The sequence below is a fragment of the Camelus bactrianus genome, chromosome 21, assembly GCF_048773025.1.
Source record: "Camelus bactrianus isolate YW-2024 breed Bactrian camel chromosome 21, ASM4877302v1, whole genome shotgun sequence".
Classification (NCBI taxonomy): Eukaryota; Metazoa; Chordata; class Mammalia; order Artiodactyla; family Camelidae; genus Camelus; species Camelus bactrianus.
The window spans coordinates 13,570,562-13,590,839 of record NC_133559.1 but is presented as its reverse complement, the minus strand read 5'-3'; the positions used below and the strand labels follow the sequence as shown (position 1 = coordinate 13,590,839).

At 40.0% G+C, this 20,278-nt stretch overlaps 1 protein-coding gene across 1 annotated transcript in view; it reads left to right on the top strand.

Annotated features, from left to right (window-relative positions):
• Window positions 1-4,994: 4,994 nt before the first annotated feature.
• RGS5 (regulator of G protein signaling 5) overlaps window positions 4,995-20,278 on the top strand; it is a 43,473-nt gene continuing 28,189 nt past the window's right edge. Inside the window, exon 1 of the mRNA XM_010953789.3 lies at window positions 4,995-5,221. Within this exon, the coding sequence (XP_010952091.1) occupies window positions 5,178-5,221 (44 nt within the window). The 5' untranslated portion in view covers window positions 4,995-5,177. The remainder of the gene's footprint in view (window positions 5,222-20,278) is intronic.

Genomic DNA, 20,278 nt, shown 5'->3' with positions numbered 1-20,278 from the left:
TTCCACCATCAGGGTAGAGAGTTTGATGTATATCCATAAAAACTGCCTTCTGTATTTGTGGTTTTGTACTTTCATCTCCGTATTTGGTTTTTAACCTTTCTCTTGTACTAGGAGAAGTGTATTAGTCTCTGATTATTAGTGTCTTTCTGTCTGTCAGAAAGGTGGTTGCCATGTTATTTGGTGCAAAAATATTTATAATTTTAATATTTCCATTATGAATTGTGGCTTTTAAGCCTTAAAAGTATTTTTCTTTGTCATGTTTAATACTTTTTGACTTGAATTCTTTGTCTTGGATCAGAATTACTTCTCTTTCTCGTTGTTTTCATATATCCATTATACACTTGTCCTTCTCTTTATTTTCAATCTTTCTGAATAACTTTGTTTCAGGTGTGTTCCTAGTAGATAGAATATAGTTGGGTCTTAGTTTGTAAGCTTCATAGAAACTTTTTACACCTATACACATTCTTGATGACTTATATGTTTGTCCTCAACTCGGTCATAATATTGTATGATTGTGTGTATTTTGCGATATGTCCTATTTTTTGCTCTCCACAAAATGTGTACCTTTTGCTTTTTAATCTATAATTTTTCTTTAATGTTGGTATTTGGGAGGGTTTGTAGTGTTGTCCTCATAGTTACCTTTGTGCATACACTGCTCTTAGAGCCTTTTGTCTCTTGTTTCTTATTTAACTTGTTACTGTTTTGTTTATCAGATTTTATTCATCCTCTTCAATTCTAACCTTTTGCCTTTACAATAATCAATGCTCTAATTCTACTTTTCTTTTCCTTCTCCCTTCTCCCATCTTTTGTTTCATTATTTATATAAAGAATTCTTGTACATTAGTACTGAAAAGCCAAACAGCAAGATAATAAGATGGTTTAAAAAAATGGGAATAGACAACTAACGGAAGAAAAGATTTGCAATGACCAATACAAATATGAATAGAAACTCAAATTCACCAGCAGTCAGAAAAGTACCAATAAAAATAATATATATATGTTTTTTTTGGTCTGGGAGTGGCAAAAATTAAAGCCTGGCCTATGTGTTTTGGGAAAAAATGAGACAAAAACAATGCCATCATACATCTCTGTTGGTGGGGGGGGGTCTAAATTGGTCTGACCACTTTATAATTTTGTAGTAGTATGTCTCATGACTGAGCAATTATACCTTGTAAAATATGTTATAGAGAAACTGCTCCAGAAGACAAATACAGAAATATTAATTGAAGTACTTTTGCCAGAAGTAAAAAATTGGGAATGACCTAAATATTTATCAATTGGTCTATATATAAATGCAATTATATATGCATATAATAAATTCTCTCCAGCAATGGAAAAACATATACTAGTGTATCTCCATATTTAGTTTTTAAAAGGTAACTAAAAGGAGTGGTAACTAGAGTGCAGAGGTAGAGTGTAGGCTCCATACTTGCAGGGCTAATACTGATGCTTTTTAACCCTCAACAAGTTCATCTTTATTTAGAAGATCACAGTGTCCCCTCATTTTAAAAATAGTCATGATTATGCCACTTAACTCATGGTTTTACTGTGAGAATTAAATATATAAATATATTAAAAGTTTTTTTTTAAGTTCCTGGTTCATAGAAAATGTTCTATAACTGTTAGCTATCACTGTAATTTAAAACCAAAAGCTAAAAAATGCATAATTTTGAATAAAAACTAAAATGAAAGTTATATTACCACATGACTATCAAAACATGTGAATAATTACTATATACTTTTTATGAATCCAATGTATGTAAAGGTATTAAAAAATGACCTGGAAGAAAACCACATACCAAAGTATGAATAGGGATTGTGTGTGCTGGAAATGGGGAAAACATGGAAATGGGAATGTCATTTAAAAGGATTTTAGTTCTATCTATTGGTGATTAATTAAAAGAGGGGGTGGAAAAAAGCCAGAAAGCAAATATCACAATTTGTGAACAGCATATACTTCTGGGTGGTAGAACTAGAAATTGAACGTGTACATAACTTTAAAAATTTATCAGAAAGAACGAAAGAAATCAAGGAACATATAAGGTGTGCTCCTTGCTGGCCTGAGGATGGAACTCTGCAACAATAAGGGAGATGAATGAGTAAATGGGGTGGATTCCTGATGCCTGTTCACCACCTACCACACATCCCAGAAGTCTCCAGATTGGAGGTTCTCCTGATGCCATCACTGGTCGTAAAATTCAACTCAATAAATGTGTTGTTAATCATAGCTTTAAAAAATCAATGCATTATTTAGCTAAGAAAATGAATTAGAAATGAATCAGAGTAGTTGTGTTGGGGGAGAGACTGTGGGTAGGAGACCTTTTCTTCTGATGATAACGTTCAGTTGCTCCCACTGCTCCCATCCTCACAGCTAATTCCTGCCTCCCCTACTATCTAGCATCTGGGAGTCTGAACCTCCGTGGCATCCTGCGAGGCAGACAGCACCTATTTGGGGTGTTCTCTGAATTCTTTCCCTTATTTCTTAGGTTACCACTCCTTTTAGTTCCCTTTTAACTTCTCATAAAGAGACTGAAACCACTCAGAACATGATGGCCTATTTCCCTTTCTCTATGCTATTATAGCTACATACCTTTTTCATACATTTACTATCATTTTGAGGGATGTTCAAAGGGAAAGAGGAAAAAAATGTTCAACCTACTTTAAAAAGAACTTCACACTTATTTTACATGAGGGTGATGGTTAATTTTATATGTCAAGTTGACTGGACCACCAGGCATCCAGATATTTGGTCAAACATTATTCTGGGTGTATATCTGAGAGTATTTCTAAATGAGATTATCATTCGAATCAGAAGACTGAGTAAACCTGTTTGCCCTCCCCATAGTGGGTGAGCCTCATTCAATTGGTGAAAGCCTGAATAGAACAAAAAGGCAGAGGAAGGGACAATGCATCCTTTCTTCCTGCCTGTCTTCACTGGGACATGGGTCTTCACCTGCCTTCAGACTGAGACTTCAACTCAGACTGGGACTTACACCTTTGCTTCCGCTTCTCAGGCCTCTGGACTAGGACCACATGCCATTGGCTCTCCTGGGTCTTCAGCTTGCTGACTGTAGATCTTGTGACTTCTCAGCCTCCGTAATCACGTGAGCCAATTCTTTATTACAAATCTCTGTAGATTTCTCTGTATAAGCTTAATACAATGAGCAGCCTCTTTTATATGCTTTCTGGTTATCCCACACTTAGGAAGTTTTTTAAACAAATATACGTTGGATTCGTATTTATATCTATTGCAGTTTGCTTTTTCTTTCTTTTCTTTTTTTAATTCTCGCATTTTGAGTTCTAGTCTATCTTTTAGCGTGACTGAGATAATTTTGATTTTGATTTTTGAAGAGTCTGCTCATCACATAAACTCTTCAGAGACAGTCAGAAACCTGCTTTGCACTTCAGCCATGGCCAAGGCATCACTCTCCAATATCTCACATTAATTTTTTTCCATATTATTCTGTATTCAAGACCCCTTGGGTTTCATACAGTAATTTAGGCTCCTACTCCAAGGAGTCTCCTCTGCTAATTTTATACACTTTCCCACTATGAGACTCAATGGTCAACAACAGTGTTCATATCTCTGTGAATACTGAGTATTCTGTCACTCAGATTAATTGATTTGCTGCTGTTTATGTAGCCAGTAAATGGCAGAACTTGGACAGTTGCATTTAGTTCAAGCAATATTTGTAAATGTCTATGTGCCTGATGTTTACAATGTGCTCGGGGTAGAGGTGAATCTAATACAGCTCCTTATTTTAAAAAAATGTGTGTTATAGAGCTATGGCTTTCAAACCTTTTTGATTGTGACTTACCATTAGAAATACAATTTATCTAATGGCCTTGTTCACACATACATATGGATAATTAAAGCAAAAATTTCAGAAAACTGTTTAACTTTCTTCATGCAACATAATTGGGTATTTGCCTATTCTGGTCTATTTACGTTAAAGCACCAGGTCATAATATGCTATATTGACTTTACAGGTCCTGAGCAACCATTAAAACAGTTCAAAACAAGTAATTTCAGATATTAGGGAACATAATGAGAATCATTTTTAATTCCAAGTTGAGAACCTTTCTTACAGATTATGTGATGGTACTTATTTTTAGCTTGGACTCATTGCCTACACCTTAGGCATTTGCATTTATATATTAATTTATCAGCCTCTTAGATCCTGACTGGATGAAACACAAATAAGGTAAATTTTGATGGAAATAATCCTTGAATGATAAGAGGAAGGAAAGTGTTGAAGGGGAAGGGACGACAAACCTAGCCAAGGATGGTTGGGTTCATGGGGGTGGTGGTCCAGAGAATTACCTAAACTAGTCATTAAAATAAAGAATAACCTGAAGACCGCTTACAGAATTAGGGGAGCTTGGAGGGTGGATCAAATCTAGTGGATAGAATCATAGAAAGTATTTTGTTTCTTCCATCACTCAGCTTAGGGGTTATTTCCTCCAAAAGGAAAAAAAAAAAAAAAAAAAGCTTTTCTTGTGGCCCTTGAAGGCTCACAGCATCCTGGGCTTGCTTCCATCAATCCTTTATATCATATTGATATGATGTTTTGGGGTCTTGAGAGCAGGGAGTGGCTTCTTCTTTGAATCCTAGCGTCCAGCTGAGCACCTGGCACATTGCAGGGCTCACATATGTGTCCCCTGGACTTCTCTAAATCTGTTTCCTCCACTGAAAAACAAAGTCAGGCTGCCTGCTCTGCAAGGGCCCTTGCAGTGCTAATGGTCTGTGACTTCGACAGATCTGAAGCAGCCCAGGGCACTCTGCTTCATAACAAAACCCCACAGTTTCGCTGTGGCTGGCTCAAGATTATGAGTTAAGACAAGAATGGCCTGTGCCTGCTTTATGCCTGCCCCTGCCCTGGCAGAATAAGCCACCCGTGCGCTGGCCGATAAGAACACTTGAGAGCCTGATGCAGCAGCGCCCGCAGCAGAGCAGAGATTCCAGCCTCCACCTCCCACACGACTGCTGCTGCTCTCCAGCCCGCAGCTTCCTCCGCGGCTCTGGATTGGCCCACAGAGCGACCGAGGGCTGGGAGGGAGCCTCTATATAATCCTCGGAGAAAAAGGCAGTCCCAGACAGTTTTGAAGTTTTCAGAGACTTTGCTCTGCTGATAAGAATTTGTGCTCAAAGCTGAGGAGCTAAGCCACCTGCCAAAATGTGCAAAGGACTTGCAGCCTTGCCCCACTCGTGCCTGGAAAGGTGAGAAAAAGTTATTTTGGCTTACCAGATGGAGGAATGGAGGATCTTCATTTAGGAGAGGATACCCAGAGGCAACAGAAGGTCACTGGAGTTTGTGGTGAAACGGGTGAACAGGTGCTCAGTGGTAGACTGGAGATTGTCTCCTTTGCTAACAACAAAGAGGTTTTGAAAGATCTGAGCTAGGAGACGAATACAATGTGAGATATACCATACATCATTTAATGCATCATTTCCTCTGAAGAGATGCCATTTTATAGGTGCTTGTTCCGAGTCAGAACTGTATGGTTAAGAACACCACCAAATTGCTGGGTTTTGAATTCTGGCTCCATTATTACTCTTTGTGTGGTATGGGGCAATTTATTCTGTATCTCAGTTTCCTTATCTGTAGAACGGGTCTACTAAGAGTATCTACCTCACTAGCTGGTTATGAGGATTGAATGAATTACTGTACATGAAAAGCCCAGAACACTGTCTGGCACATATTAGAACTATATAAATGTTAACCTTTATTAATGTCCATGGAGCAGAAGAGGACAGCCCAGGTTTGCAATGAGGCAGAGAGGATTTCTCATTGTTCTTTGCATCTTAATCCCATCAGACAGAAGTAGCTGGATTGTTGGAGAGAAGATAGCCCTTGAGACATAGAGGTTATTTATTAGCTAACATTACTTCTCAGACACGGGGGAACACCTTTGAGGCTCTGTGACTGTCCTTGGACTAGACAATATTCTGGAGGGAATCCTAAGTATCTAGACCAAGTAAACAGAACAAGAACAAATATCTGACTTGTTAGAAAATGTAACCCAACAACCCTACCTGATGCAGAGAGGTAGGGGTATTTATCATCTTCCTATTTCTTAAGAATGACTCTGATAAATTTTGTTTGATCCAACATTATTAAAAGGAAATTCAAGTGATCTTTGTACAGTCTAACTTCAGTCCTAAAGCCATGGGGGATGTTTGCCTCAGAAGATTGTTTTGTTCAGTAGATCTGTCCTCCTGTCTCTTACAATCTCAGGTTTTCGTTTTGATGACTTTGACCCTAGAAATAATCTGAAAAAGATTTTTAAAGAGATATCATAGCAAAGGAATTTGTCTCTGACAATACTGGAAATAAAGCCTGCTCTCACTTCCTGCTGTCAAAAGCACAGATTATTTTTACAAGATGCATGCAAAATAAAGTAGCAGGACTTAAGTAACAGAAGTGAGATTGTAACCAGGCAGATGATACTGGCCACTGAACCAACCTTGGGGAGGAAGACAGGTTTCATTGCTGAATACGATTTATTGCTATCAGCCTGTGCCTCCCTCCAAAGGAAGCCTGAGAAATGAAGTGAACATAGGGAGACGAAAGGAACTTCCTTGCACATGACATAATACATAATTCTTTCTTCTTCCATTTTTGCAACTCTGAGAATTGCAGGATTGATTTTTATAACACTTGTGATGCATGCCTTTAGCCCCCTTATTGTTTGAAATTATGTACTTTCATGTAATGAATAAACCTCACCTCATTAATTGCTGAACGATTGAGTCTAGAATGATTGTAACATCAGTCTATCAGTCATTTTGTGATCCTGTGACCTACTGCTTGGCATTTCGTGGTTAATAAATGTTTGTTGAAAGTTTGGCATTGTTACTAATATTGTCCTATGTGTTCTTGTAAACACGCATAATGTCTGCTGAGACGCATGGATGGAACATTTCTTTCACTGATTGCTATTACTGTTTTAGATCTGATTCTCTACCAACATTGATATTAAATCACTTTACAAATCTTTCAATGCACAGTAAATTCTTCTGCTCCAGGATGTTCACAAGGAATATTATAGAGTGGCCAAAGAGCAAGCTTATTGCCTTAACCCTTTAATTTACTGACATATGGTAGAATCCTGCAATTACTGTGTTATTCATGATTTTTCACTGTTGCACATAGAGTCCTATTTCCAATTACAATGCTGGCTGAGATGACTGTTTTGGAGAAATGGAATAGTGGAGCTGGGGAGCTGTTAGCACGCACTCATGGAAAGAACCTAATAGTGTCTATTCTAAGGGGAAAATGATACTCGAATGCATCCTTCCAAATCTGCCTTCCTTGGCTCTACTCATAATGGGAAATGAACTAGTTAAGGAGTAAGGGGCAGACTTAGTTTTGTCATTACCTAGTCTGTGTTCATGGGCCAGTTATTTCACTTTCCTGAGATTTTATTTTCGTATTTGGGAAGTGGAAGCTGGATTAGTTATTCTTCAACATCCTTTCTAATTATAACATAGTTTAAATCAAGTGAAATACACTTGGTTTCAGTGTCTAGCAAGAGACACCATTTTTCCTAAACTTAAAAATTTTCCTAATTTATTTCTCTCTAAAAGTTTGGGAATTAATTAATGAAAAATCATCAAGGATTCAACCCTGTCTTGAAATCATGGCTGTAGCAGAAGCAACCTACTCTGTAATTCTCATACAGACTTACAAGAAAGCAACACTTACCTTCACACAAAGGGAGCTTTAGAAAATAGTTCTTTCTTAATGTCTAAGGAAACATTATGCCAGAGTCAACTTTGATGTACTTGTAGAAACTCTTTTTCCTTTCTTTATTTGGATTTTAAAGATTATTGCTCATTACAAGTCAAAGTTGACCTCACGTATTTATGTATTTTTAAGGAGACCAATAATCCAAACACTAAATGGCCACCACCCCACAGTTTTCACCCTCTGGCATGTTGAAACCTATGCTCTGTGGGTGGGAATCTCAGAGAGTCAGTGGAAAGAGAAAGAGTTGAATTAATTGAAAATCTTACTCTTTGCCAGTGATTTTTCAACTTTGAATTTTAGGCTTCTCTTAAAAATGTGTTTTATTTTGAATTTCTTGAATTTCTCTGAGCAGGTTCAATTTTTAAGCTAAATAACATAGCTCTTTGGAAGAAGATGGAAGCATTCTGAAATAAAACATGTTATTATTACGATTCCCTGAAAATTGTCACTGCTATGTAAAGCAACCAGTGTGATGATGATTATCTTTGTCCATCAACTAGTCCTGACACCAAGTTTACAGTCTCTACTAAACTAAAAAGTGGAGTAAAGGAGGAATGAAGGCAATTCCTGACAAAGATTTTTCCCTGAGCTGTTGGTCAAGTGTCACAAACGCTTTACTTCTATAGGTGTCCAACATACATCTGATTTCTGTTTAACATTATGAAGGCTGCCGGGGGTGGAATGTGTTTAATCCATGGTTCACTCAGGGGCTTTGGGCCATCTCAAATGTGTGGCAACACTGGGAGCTTCAGGAGCTACAGAATAAATGGGGAAGGTGGTGTTTTGTTATTTATGATTATTTTGCTAAACATTCAACTTTCCCCCATCTTCTCTAATGTATATGGGTCTAAGTGTGGACAATTTAGGGTAGAAAGGCACCTAATAACCAGGGCCACTAATCAACTCATCCCCCAAGGTTGTTAAACGCTCAGAAGCACCAAACAGAGCCGGTCAAAGCTGCAGGGTCCACAGGATTAAGTAAATACAGCTTTCTCCCAAAGGCATGAGCACATCCTTAGGCCAATTATAGAGAAAAGATAAGCACCTAGTGAACTAAAGACTGAAGCAAAGAACTCAAATGAATGATAAATGAGTCAGGATGGACACAGAATCACTGAAGAGGCCTAAAGAGGCAGTGGCAGAGCCTCCAGGAGGGGAGGGTTTGGGAGTCATGCTTTCTGGAACAAGTGTGAATCTGAAGCTTGCTACTGCTGATAGGAGTCTTGTGACATAACTGCAACTATTTCAGTGAAACTCTGTAATCTTAAGAAAGTGAGTAAACTATGGAACAAAACGAGGAGAGGTGTCACTAAGAAAAACTTTGTTTCAATTCTTGCTGATGAAACAATTTCCATTGTTTCTCTGGATTGCCTTTCAAACCTCCAAACTTGTCTTAGGCATAAGGATGAAAGAACTCTCAGGGAAATTTCAGTTCAGGTAGGGAAATAAATGAGAGGAAAGTGGCCCTCTGTGTTGAGATTTGCTGTGGAAGAATAAATGCACCGCGTATTAAGAAGCACAGAAGTGGGGGCAGCTGGGCTGGAGGCTCACAGAGCTGTTGGTGGTCAGGGAAGACGGTGCAAGAAGTCACAGAGGGTGACGCGTAAGGTTTATGAGCTAAGCCTGAATGGACCAAAGAGTGGGTCGGGTCTAAATAGGAAAAGGGGACAGAAGGCAGGCATACCAGGCCAAGGGGCAAGTCTGCATGTGCAAAGACATGGAGATGAGATGGTGCAGGGAGTCTGGTTGATGTTCTGACATCTTCGTGCAATCCGTATTATCTCTCCCATGCAAGCAGGTGAGGAGGGAACTTAGAATTTCCAATCACAGTTAACCTGTGCAGCATGTCTCGGATATTGTTTCCTTGGAACTTGTCCAGGGCCCCTCTACTCCTGGCTCTAAAAATTGAAAAGATTTGTTCATGAAAAAGATTTTCCCCCTTATGCCTAAATAATTCAATACTATAAAGGCAATCTGTACTTGGCATGTAGTAGGCACTTAATTAGTGTTTTGTCAAAAGAATGCACAAATAAATGTACAGCAAGTGGAGACAGACCTGCTTCCAGGCTGACCTGGTGCTTTCTCTGGTTCCAGAAGGATTGGGAAGGACTATAGCTGAGTTTTTTTATGAGGCTACAAAGGGATAGAGTGTATGTTGCTAAATAAAGAGGGATTCCTTCTGGGGGAGAGTGAGAGTGGGGTTGGGAGAGGAAGAAAGGTGGAGAACCTCCAGCACCTCTATAGGTTCATCAGGAAAACTTTGTTAAAGAGGTGAGTCTCTTTTTGCTTCTAATGATAGCCTTTAGCTATTGGTAAACCTCATGAAATTGTGTGGCTTCAGCTATTTCTCATGCAGTTTACTGCCACAGTTCCTGTAATGAATTACTTTTTGTCTTCTAACTATTGCCTTTCTCTATTCTTTTTTGTTTGTTTGTTTTGTTAATTTAGTTCTCTCTTATCTCAGGGGCATAAGTTCCTTGAGGGCAGGAAGGAAAGGTGATGCGGGAACACAGACACGACTGACCTTGGGGGTGTGGTGACCTAGACCGCCTTCACCACTTTGTCACATGTTTCTCACGGTGGCCCATGCACGCCCTTCTGAATGCTGCCCATCCTTTGACTTAACAATGAAAAGAATTTTCATCCTTGGGGCTGGAATAAGAGTGAATCGAAGTTTCTAGGACTTCACATAATTAACCAGTTTTTATCTGCCAGCTGAGTAGATCCTGGAGTGCTGACCACTCATGAAGTCACATGAAGACTGCCTCTGACTGCATGAATCCGTGTCACACACATATACGCACAGCAATGGCGATTTCCAACTAGGATGAGGATGTAGAACTTGCCTCTAGACCAGGCATTAGAAATTGGGTCTTTCCTGGTAAATCTGTAGGTGTGATCAGCCTAATCATATAATGCATGCATCCCCAACACAGCTAATGCACACTGACTTCAGGCTTACTCACCTGGACCACAGAGGTCCTGGAAAGTCCAGATGGGGTATTCCTTTGCAAAGCATTCTATTCAGTTACTATGTCAAGACAAAGTAGCTTGGCCTGATATTTTTTCTCCTTCAAAAAGGAAATATTTCAGGGTTGAAAGGATTAGGTTACACAGTCTTTGAATGCTTTTGGACAGTAGGTACCTAAAATTACGTTGGCTTTATGAATAGTAAGGGAGACTGATGCAAGAAAAACAGATGTGGGACTTGAGGATGGCCGTGTCCCAGGCTTTGGTTGAGCCCCTGGGACGTGCCCCGCCAAGTGTGGGTCCTTGGCTTCATGCAGGAAAGAATCCAAGAGCGAGCCACAGCTGAGTAAAGGTAGATTTATTTAGAGAGATACATCAAAAGGCAAGAGAAAGGCCATGAGGTGAGGGGGTTGGGTGCTCAGGTTAGAGTAAAAGTAGGTACACACTCCATAGGCAGCGTGCGGGCCCTCTCCGAAGGGGGAGAGAGAGAGAGGCCATGAGGGGCAGTGTTGCCCACCTTCATGGGCTTTGGTAGCTTCATATGCAAATAAATGAAAAGACCAGTCTAAGTAGCCTGGGGAGGGGGCTGGGGTTCCCAGGAAGTTGGCCATTTCCCACTCTTTGACCTTTTGTGGCTAGCCTTGGGACTGCCATGGCGCCTGCGGGCGCGTTATTCACCATGTTAATGTATTACAAAGGGTGTAAAATGAAGCTCAAGGCCTACTAGAAGTTAAATCTCCCATCATCTTGAGCCTCAAGGCCTGCTGGGAGTTGAATCTTCCACCATTTTGATGTTAATTGTGGAGCATTCCTTGAATGGCTGTGCCCTGCCCCCTTCCTGTCTCAAGGCTAAGACCATTATTCTATATTCTACATGTTTTTGTTTCTTTTTTCCCAACTGCTTTCCCAGACACTTCTCAAAACAATATCTAGGCCATCTAGAAAAAAACTATCACTCAGATCCTTAAACTATACATTCTAGAGAGATGTTAGAACTATCATAGTAGAATCAGAGGAAAAGATGAAGCATGAAGTGAAAATACGTGGAAAGTGTGAGGTGCTCTACTGTGTACTGCTCATGACTGGTAGAGAAGTGTGCGGAGCTGTTTTTGTCAAGCTACTACTTTTTGACATTTGTGTATGTGTGTGTGTGTAGACCATCTATTTCTTGATGAAGGACTTGTCTGTGGGGATATAGGAAGTTTAGAAAGAATTGAGATGTTTCATTAAAAAGTTGTTTGTTGTATTTTTTGTTACTTATTTCAAGTAATAGCTTACGAGAGATACCTGGGTCAACAGGACCACGGGACCGAATGACCAGTGCACTTTGGGACAAGGTCAACAGTGCAGGTCACACTGAAGACTTTCCCAGAAGAGCCCGCCCACTCTCTGAGGGTCTGGTGTTTTCTGGATGACAAGCTTCCAGAGTCCTGGATTCTGTTTCTGAATCCCCCAAGTCCAAAACATGTGTGTCACTTGAACACACACATGCATGCACCTGCACATGTGCACACACACGTGCACATGATATTTTTTAATGACTTGGAAAAAAGACGGATTGTTTGTTAAAATCAGAGATCCTTGCTGACAGATTGCAAGTGTCTGAGCCTGCTAGGAGGAAGCAATTTTTCTTTCATAAAGATGAATATAGATCAATGAGGATTTTTTTTTTCTCTCTTCATGGTTTGAATTTTACACTTTCTCCTTTAGCTAGCAACAGTGAAGAAAAAAAAAACTTTTTGTCAGTTGAGATTTTTTTCAAAATTCTAATTTGACAGTTCAAAAAGCCTTAATTTTTTTTTTTTTTCAAATTGCCTTCTTTTATCTTCCAGATCTTCTAAGAATAGCTTAACCTATTCTTGTCTCGCTTCCTGGCTCAGACAAGGCCCTGATGCTTGCAATTAGGCTGAAATGTGAGTGCAGATGGCTGGACTGCAACCAAGGGAAAGGGATATGTGACTTTCTTTAGTTGCTTATGGAACATATTTTATTAAATGGACATCAGCTTAAGAGCATGAAAAAGACAAGAATCACATACACAATTGACCATTGTGGTGGTGTGGAATTGAGTGCCCAGCTCAATTTTGATCACATACAGATGCACAATGAAAGTCTAGTGACTCAAATTCATAGCTTCTGCCCCTTGAGATGGGATGTCATTTTTTTTCCCTCTTCTCTCATATGGCCAGTTTAAAATCACAGACTGAGAATAGGATCAGAGCCACGGGACAATTTCTTCTCTTGCAGCTGACAAAACAAGTCCAGACTTCTTGGTGACTTGTCCAAGATCACACAGCTGCTTAGAGCTGAAGCTAATTCAAGGTCTCTCAATTTACATATCACCTTCATTTTATTTTATCTGACGAACTTTAACTTATGAATTTTGTGCATCTTCACTGTTAAAATATTTCTTCTTCCATAGACACCATCTTTCAGAAGGTTTTGATTAGGAAACAAACTGTAGTCTTTAAGAAAACAATGATTTGTTAAGAATTTCTAATTACCAGATGCACACAGCTGCCAATTACATTATCTGAACAGCATGAAATAGGTGATTTTGCATAGTTATTAAAAGCCTAGGAGCTGAAGTGACATTAGGTTTGAAATTGTCATTTACTGGGTAATTTGGGGCAGATTAAATAAATTCTCTGTGACTCAGTTTTCTCATCTGCAAGATGGGGGTAGCATTTATACCTCCCTCAGGATTATTATGAACACTAAATAGGGTTATGCATTATATGTATTGAGTAAAGCATTTAATTAGCTGGGGACTGAGTGCTTTCTCTAAGTGGGTGATTTTTCTTAGTTATCTTCATGTTGGGAGACCTTGCAGCCAAGTCTCAGAATGGAGCCAGAACAAGGAACTGGAAAGCTTCCAAAACTGTCTTCTCCCTGAAAAGCTAAACAGGAGGTATGGGGATAGGATTCAAATGGAACAGCCCACTGCAAAGGAGAATAGAAAGCAAATGAGTCAACTGGATGACAGGAAGCAGGAGAGCAAGGGGATCACAGATAACTCCTCTGAGCCTGGGGGTTGATAGAATAAATGGACTATTGACATAATTTGTTTGCCTGGAGGTGATACTCTTTTTAGGAGTAGGTGATGGATTAATTTTTCTGAGTTAAGACCACCTCCTTTAGGAATTCTTAGACGATGTCAAGTCAAAACCCATTATCTTGACTTTCCCAAAAGTTTTATTGTTGCTAAATTAATTCTATTAAAAAAAAAACAAAACTCTATCTGCTGCATGCAAGGCTCCAGGGAGTAACTCTAGGTAGCTCTCCCATAGGACACTTGTCTGATTTGAGTTTGGGAGGCTAGAAGAAAAGGAGCAAGATTAGAAAAAAAAAAAATAGCTGGTCCAGGCGGGGAATTCAGAAAACTAAATGTTGAAATACAGACCATTCCGTAAAGGTGAAAAGAATTAAGATTAACTGTTAACTGAAAATAGAAAAGTAGAATGGGGATGAGAAAACAGTCCAACTGCTGTTAAGTTTATTTTCTATAGTGAACCAAGTCTGAAAAACAGAAGCTAAGAGAGGATGTATTTGTTTCTTTTTGCCGCTATAACAACTGCCTGAAGCCTAGTGACTTAAAACAATGCACATTTATTCTCATATAGCTCTGGACAGCAGAAGTCTAAAATGGATCCTCGGATTGCTGGGGTTCCTCCTGCAGGGTCTAGGGAAGAAGCCTAATGTCTGGAAGCCTCCTGAATCCCTTAGCTCATGGCCCCATCCTTGATCTTCAAAGTCAGCAGTGTAGCACCTTCCAGAATTTCCCGCTGTGCTTCCACTGGCACATTGCTTTCAGACTCTGGCCCTTTTGCTTTTTTCTTACAAGGATCCCTGTGATGATATTGGGCCCCCACAGATAATCCAGAATAATCTTTACAGCTAAAGATCCTTAACTTTATCACACCTGCAGAATCCTCTTTGCCACACAGGACAACACAGCCGCCTGTCCCAGGAACTAGGACATGGACATCTTGGACCTACCACCAAGGAAGATGTGGGAATTGTTAACTTCTGCCATGTGACCCAGCCCCCCCTTTCCTTCTGTGCCTGTTTCTATGCCTTGCAGACCATCCTTCTTATCATCGTAAGTGAAAATTTCTCAGGTTGCTGGCTACGTCTCAAGAGTTTAACGAGATACTTTTCCCATAGAAGACATTGTTCTTCCCTTCTTTTTTCTGTGGGATGTCCCTAGCACTCTCTCTGGCCTTGCTTCCCCAAGTTCTCAGGTCTTTTTATCTCTTATTGTGTTTCATAGCTGATGGTCTCCTATCGGCTGTGACTTGCATCCGTAATACATAAAATTACATTTGCATTTGTCTAAGATTGCTGTGCCTTCAGTCTAGAGGAGAGAGCTCAGCTCAAAGACTGCTGCTTTGCATCATTCTTGCAGCAAGCAGCCAGGCGACCATCTGCTTGGTTCTTGGACCCTGTCCCTACCCTGAGCGCAGAATTCTAGCTTTGTAACTCCTATCCCAATAGCCACACAATTCAGTGAATCCCTGTAGACCAAGTCTTGATGTAAGGGCCACAGGTCAGAATTCATTGCTTGTTGGGAGAAAAATGAGGGAATGTTCTAAGAATACTGGCAAGGATTTTCTAGGATTATGACCCTGTGACCTCTGCATGGACCTTGAAAGCCTCTTTGGAATTTTTGAAAACATATTAGGAAGATGGGAACTTCCATATTAAACTTTGGGAAGGATCCCTGGGGCACTGAGAGAAAACAGGAAGACAGCACCTGCTTTGGGATTCAAACCAATACCTTTTGTGCCTCTACCGCACAGGATTTCAGCCAAATTCCAGCCCCAAATATCAACCCTTCTGAAAAGCTTTCTCTTTTCTCCCTCAAGGAGAAGCTAGCGCTTCATCCCTTGAGCTCTCAGAATTTTTTCATCTTCCAATTAAACTATGTACATAGTTGGCCTTCCGTAGCTGGGGGTTATGCATCTTCATAGTCAACCAACCATGGATCTAAAGTATTCCAAAAAAAAAAAAAATTCAGAAAGCTCCAAAAAGTAAAACTTGGATTTGCTGCGTGCTAGCAATTATTTCCATACAATAAACATTGTATTTACAACTCTTTACATAGCATATACACTATATTAGGTAGTATAAGTAATCTAGAGGTGGTTTAAAGTATACAGGACGATGTGTGTAGGTTATATGCAAATACTTCATCATTTTATATAAAAGACTTGAGCATTCTCAGATTTTCATTTCCATGGGGAGTTGGGGAACCTAGAACCAATCTTCTGCAGATACTGAGGGATGACTATACATGTCTTTATAAAGTGGGACCTACTTGAGGTCTGGAACAATTTCTTATTAATTTTGTAAAGCACCCCTCATACTGTCTAGTACAGTGCCTGACAAGCAGTGGTTGCTCTGTTAGAGTCTGCTAAGTGAATAAATACAAATGTGAGTTATGAATCAATCAATAGATAATTCTGAAAAATAGAAATCTTGCAAAATAAGGTGCTGTTTCCATATATTGGGAGAAGGAGAGAAGAAATGGTTTAAAATAAAATTCTACACTCCAGACAAGTAACAGTCCTCTGATTCCTCATCGTCATGTCATTATTTTGCTCAAAAAGTATTTTTAAAAATTTGGCCGAGATGAATGTCAACAAAATGTCCTGATTATCTGAAGTTATGACTTTATATCTGTTACATAAAGTGATTGCAAGAGGACACTTTAAGTTCTGGGAACAGAGGTTTAGTAAGTGATGTAATATATATATTAATGTCCATTAAGGCTTCAGTGAATTTATGTTACTCCTCTTTCCTTCCCTTCTTTTCCAATATGCTTTATTATTATTTCCAATATGCTTTATTATACCTTTGTAAGGTATAAAACAACTAGGGTCCATGTACAGCTAGAAAATTTCATTCTAGAATGCCCCTCTTTATAATTTAAAGCAGAACGACACTGAGATATTCCACAGCTCTGGGTCACGCCAGTGTTCAGAGAAGCTCTCGTGGGAATGCCTTCTGACCCCTCCACTTTTGGAACTCAAAATAAACCATAAATTTCTGTCTTCCTCTTCTTGAAGACCATTTTCCCACTGTTCATTATCTGGCTTCCAAACTGAATTACAAATAGTCCAGAAATTCTGCCAATGATATTTTGAATAAGATGGAGAATTGAAGGTCAAAGGAAAAAAAACAAAAACAAAAAACTACTCCTGCCCCTGTCTGCTTTGTCCCTGCAGTATGTCTTCCTTTACCCCTAATAACCTACTCTGAATGATGAGCATGTCAGAGACAGGCCATAAAAGCATGGGAAATATTTCAATTTCCACGGGAAACCTTGGGTAGGGAGTAGTCAGTGCTTGGGAAAAACAATACTTTGTTTTTCATTTTTCAATAGCAGCACAAGGCGGGTGATATTACAGTGCAGCTCTGAGCTGCGCAGGGCAGCAGCAGAAGTCTCCATGTTGCCTTCTTTGTCTCTCTGGGGCTGCGTTCTCCAGCAACGGGTATTCGCTACGGTCTCAGAATTGGTTCCCTTATTCCAAGGTGGAGGCCTCTGAAAGGAACTTATCTTGCATGTCAGTCAAACCGATGTTCATTGAGTCCTATTTCACTCTATTCTATTCGTTCAGTAAACATTTATCACCCAACATCCCATGTGCAATATGCACTGTGACAGAGCAGTGGGACAAATATTAGAACAGTAACAATAATAGGTCACATTTATAGAAAATTAACAAGGTCCCAAGTGCTCGTCTAAACACTGTGATGCCTTAACTTCCTTAGCTCCACAACATACATATGAGGCAGGAAAAGTACTATCACTACTTTACATAGAAAAATGGAGGCTTAGAATTTAAGTAGCTTGCCCAAAGTCACTCAGCTGATAAGTAAGAGCTGGAATACAAACCAAAGCAGTACAGGCCTGCACCTTTATCCTCCATGCCATCCTAGGAGTTAAAGCAACTTTATAAAGTACTTAGTTATTTTCAAGATGCTCTGGGAGGCCAAGGAAGTACTCAAAGGACTTGCTGTCTCACGGGAGTACATGCATATGGAACTCTGAGATATACATTCACAAGAAACTAGAGTAATTGGGTGAAAATGTGCTGCCCAGAACTTTAGCTGAAGAACAGCAGCTACCCTATCCCTTGCTCTGTAAATTATTAGAGATCTTAGAATGAGATTTTATGAGATCTTTGAAAATATTTTAATCTATATAAACCTCAGTTTTTCCACATTTAAAATAAGGGAAGGGTGAATTAGAAGCTCTATAAGGTCCCTTAAATATGCTTCTGTGTTTATGATTTTATGTTAGAGAAGACAGAAAGCAGTCTAGGCTGGAGTCGTTACAGAGGCTTCAGGGGGAAAGGCGAGATTGTTCTGGAGCATTAGAAGAGTTTTAATTGTCATATGAGTGGAGGGAGGCAGAGACGATTTGCTTGGGAGATAAGGAGGAGACCAATGGGACTAGGGGAATCGGGGGAAACAAGGTTAGAAGTGGAGGACCTTGGAAGCAAGAAGGGTGTTTGAAATTGACACAGTTCATCAGTGACTCTCACCGTGTGGTCCCGGACTGGAAATATAAATTCTCCAGTCGCACTTCAGACCTCTTGAAGGAGGAACTCTGGGACGGGGCCCAGAAGCCTGTGTTTAAACCAGATCTCCTGGTGTTGGGGGTGCATGTTCAAGTCTGAGAGTCTTCGTGGTAAATGATACAGAGTCATTACAAGCAAGTAGGAGCTTGTTTCTGCTCTGATAGTGAGCGGAGCATGCATGTAGTGAGGGGGGAACGTCCCAGAGATTCAGGCCTGGAGAAAGCTGCTTCATCTAGCTATGGAGAAGAAAAGGCACATTTAAAATAATTTTCTAGGGATAAAGAGCAACATTTGTGACAGATTAGCTATTGGGAATGAAGAAGATGAGCAGTTTAATGTGAATCAGAGGGTTTATAAATTACGAGAAGATGAAGAATATTGTAATTAAAGATAAAAATGGGATGTTGGGAAGAGGATGGAATAGAAGGCATCCATGGTGCGATTCACAAGTCATTTCTCATCTCAGGTCCTCACTTTCTCATTTACATTATAAAGATGTTTAGTGTGGATAATATGGAAATACTAGTTTATAATAGATAGAGAAGATATTAGAGGTTTATCACTAAACAGACTTCCTTCTTTCCTTCTTTCCATCCTTCCTCTCTCTCTTTTCTTACTTTTCACTGAAAGACAACTCACATAACTTCCTCAAGATCACCCAGCAAACTAGTGACCGAGTTGAAAATAGGGTTTAGTCAAGGGCAAATGTTACTCTGTTTACTGTCTCTCCTCTAAGATTCCTTCCTACTGATATAGTCTATGTTGAGTTATCATTTTTTTTTTTCTGTAAATAAGCTAGACACTTGCCTTCATTGGCCCAGGATTTTCTGTAAGGAGATCATCACCACCGCCACCACCACCACCCCTGTTATTTGTGGAGTGCATGCTCAGTGTGCTAGGCATTAATATAAGTGCTTCCCATGGAATAGCCCATTTCATCATTCTGAGAACCTTTATTTTACAGACGAGAAAACTGAAGCCAGGTAGGGTTTCAAAACTTGGCAAAAGTCACACGTGTAGTAAGATAAATAATGCTCAGTTTGACTTCAGTATCCATGCCCTTAACCACTGTGCTATACTGTCTATTGCTTTTTAGGAAAAATTGCTTAGTTTGGGCATTAACCAGATTTTCTAGGGGAGAGCTCAGTGTTCCACATCACTTTCTCTCCAGGAACAGCCTTTTGACCTCTACCCTAGTTGCTTTGCAAACTCTTCCAATTATATAAGCTGAGACAGGGGTTTTGCCACAGTTAGGAGTTGGATATTTTCTCTGCCAAGTGCAGGGGGAGAGACTGAACACAATCCAGCACGTTGCTTGTGACTGTAATAATGGGCTCGAGATCTGGAAAGCATCTTGTGAAATCATCTGGACAAATCTCGGAGTCATATGACTTAGCTGTTATCCAGAACAGCTGGTTTTGTCTTTTCTTGATGAATTTTCTTCAGCCATGGGAAGTTTGCCACATTGAGTTCACTGTTTCCATGGTTTCATCACAATAGGGTTAGTAAGTTCTCCTGAACACTTCCTGAATTTTTTCGGGGCGGGGGGCTTTTTCACACTGTTAGGTGACTGGCTTTTGAAAAAACTTTAAGTGGATACATCATTTCTTTTATCTTTCTCGTCTGAAGCTTCACAGTGCCTTGAAATCATTCCAGGAACCCTTGCTTGGGTCTGGGTATTGGCTTGGGTGAAGCTGGGAGCTCGGGGGCTAAGGGTAAAATCCCATTATGGGCACCATACAACTGTCTCCCTCTGTGGTCCAGCCACCTCCCTGGAGTCCTGCAAAGGTGTGTGTGGCAGGGGAGAGTGGGTGTTGATTAATTAGAGAACCCTAAACCACAGTCCTCTGCTCTTGCCTCGGGGATTCCCTCTTTTCTCTCTCTTTTTTTTCCCCCCGCCTCTTCCTTTACCACTCATCAAAAGCAGTTCTCCTCTCTGGGAACAAGCCAGCATATCTCCCCAGC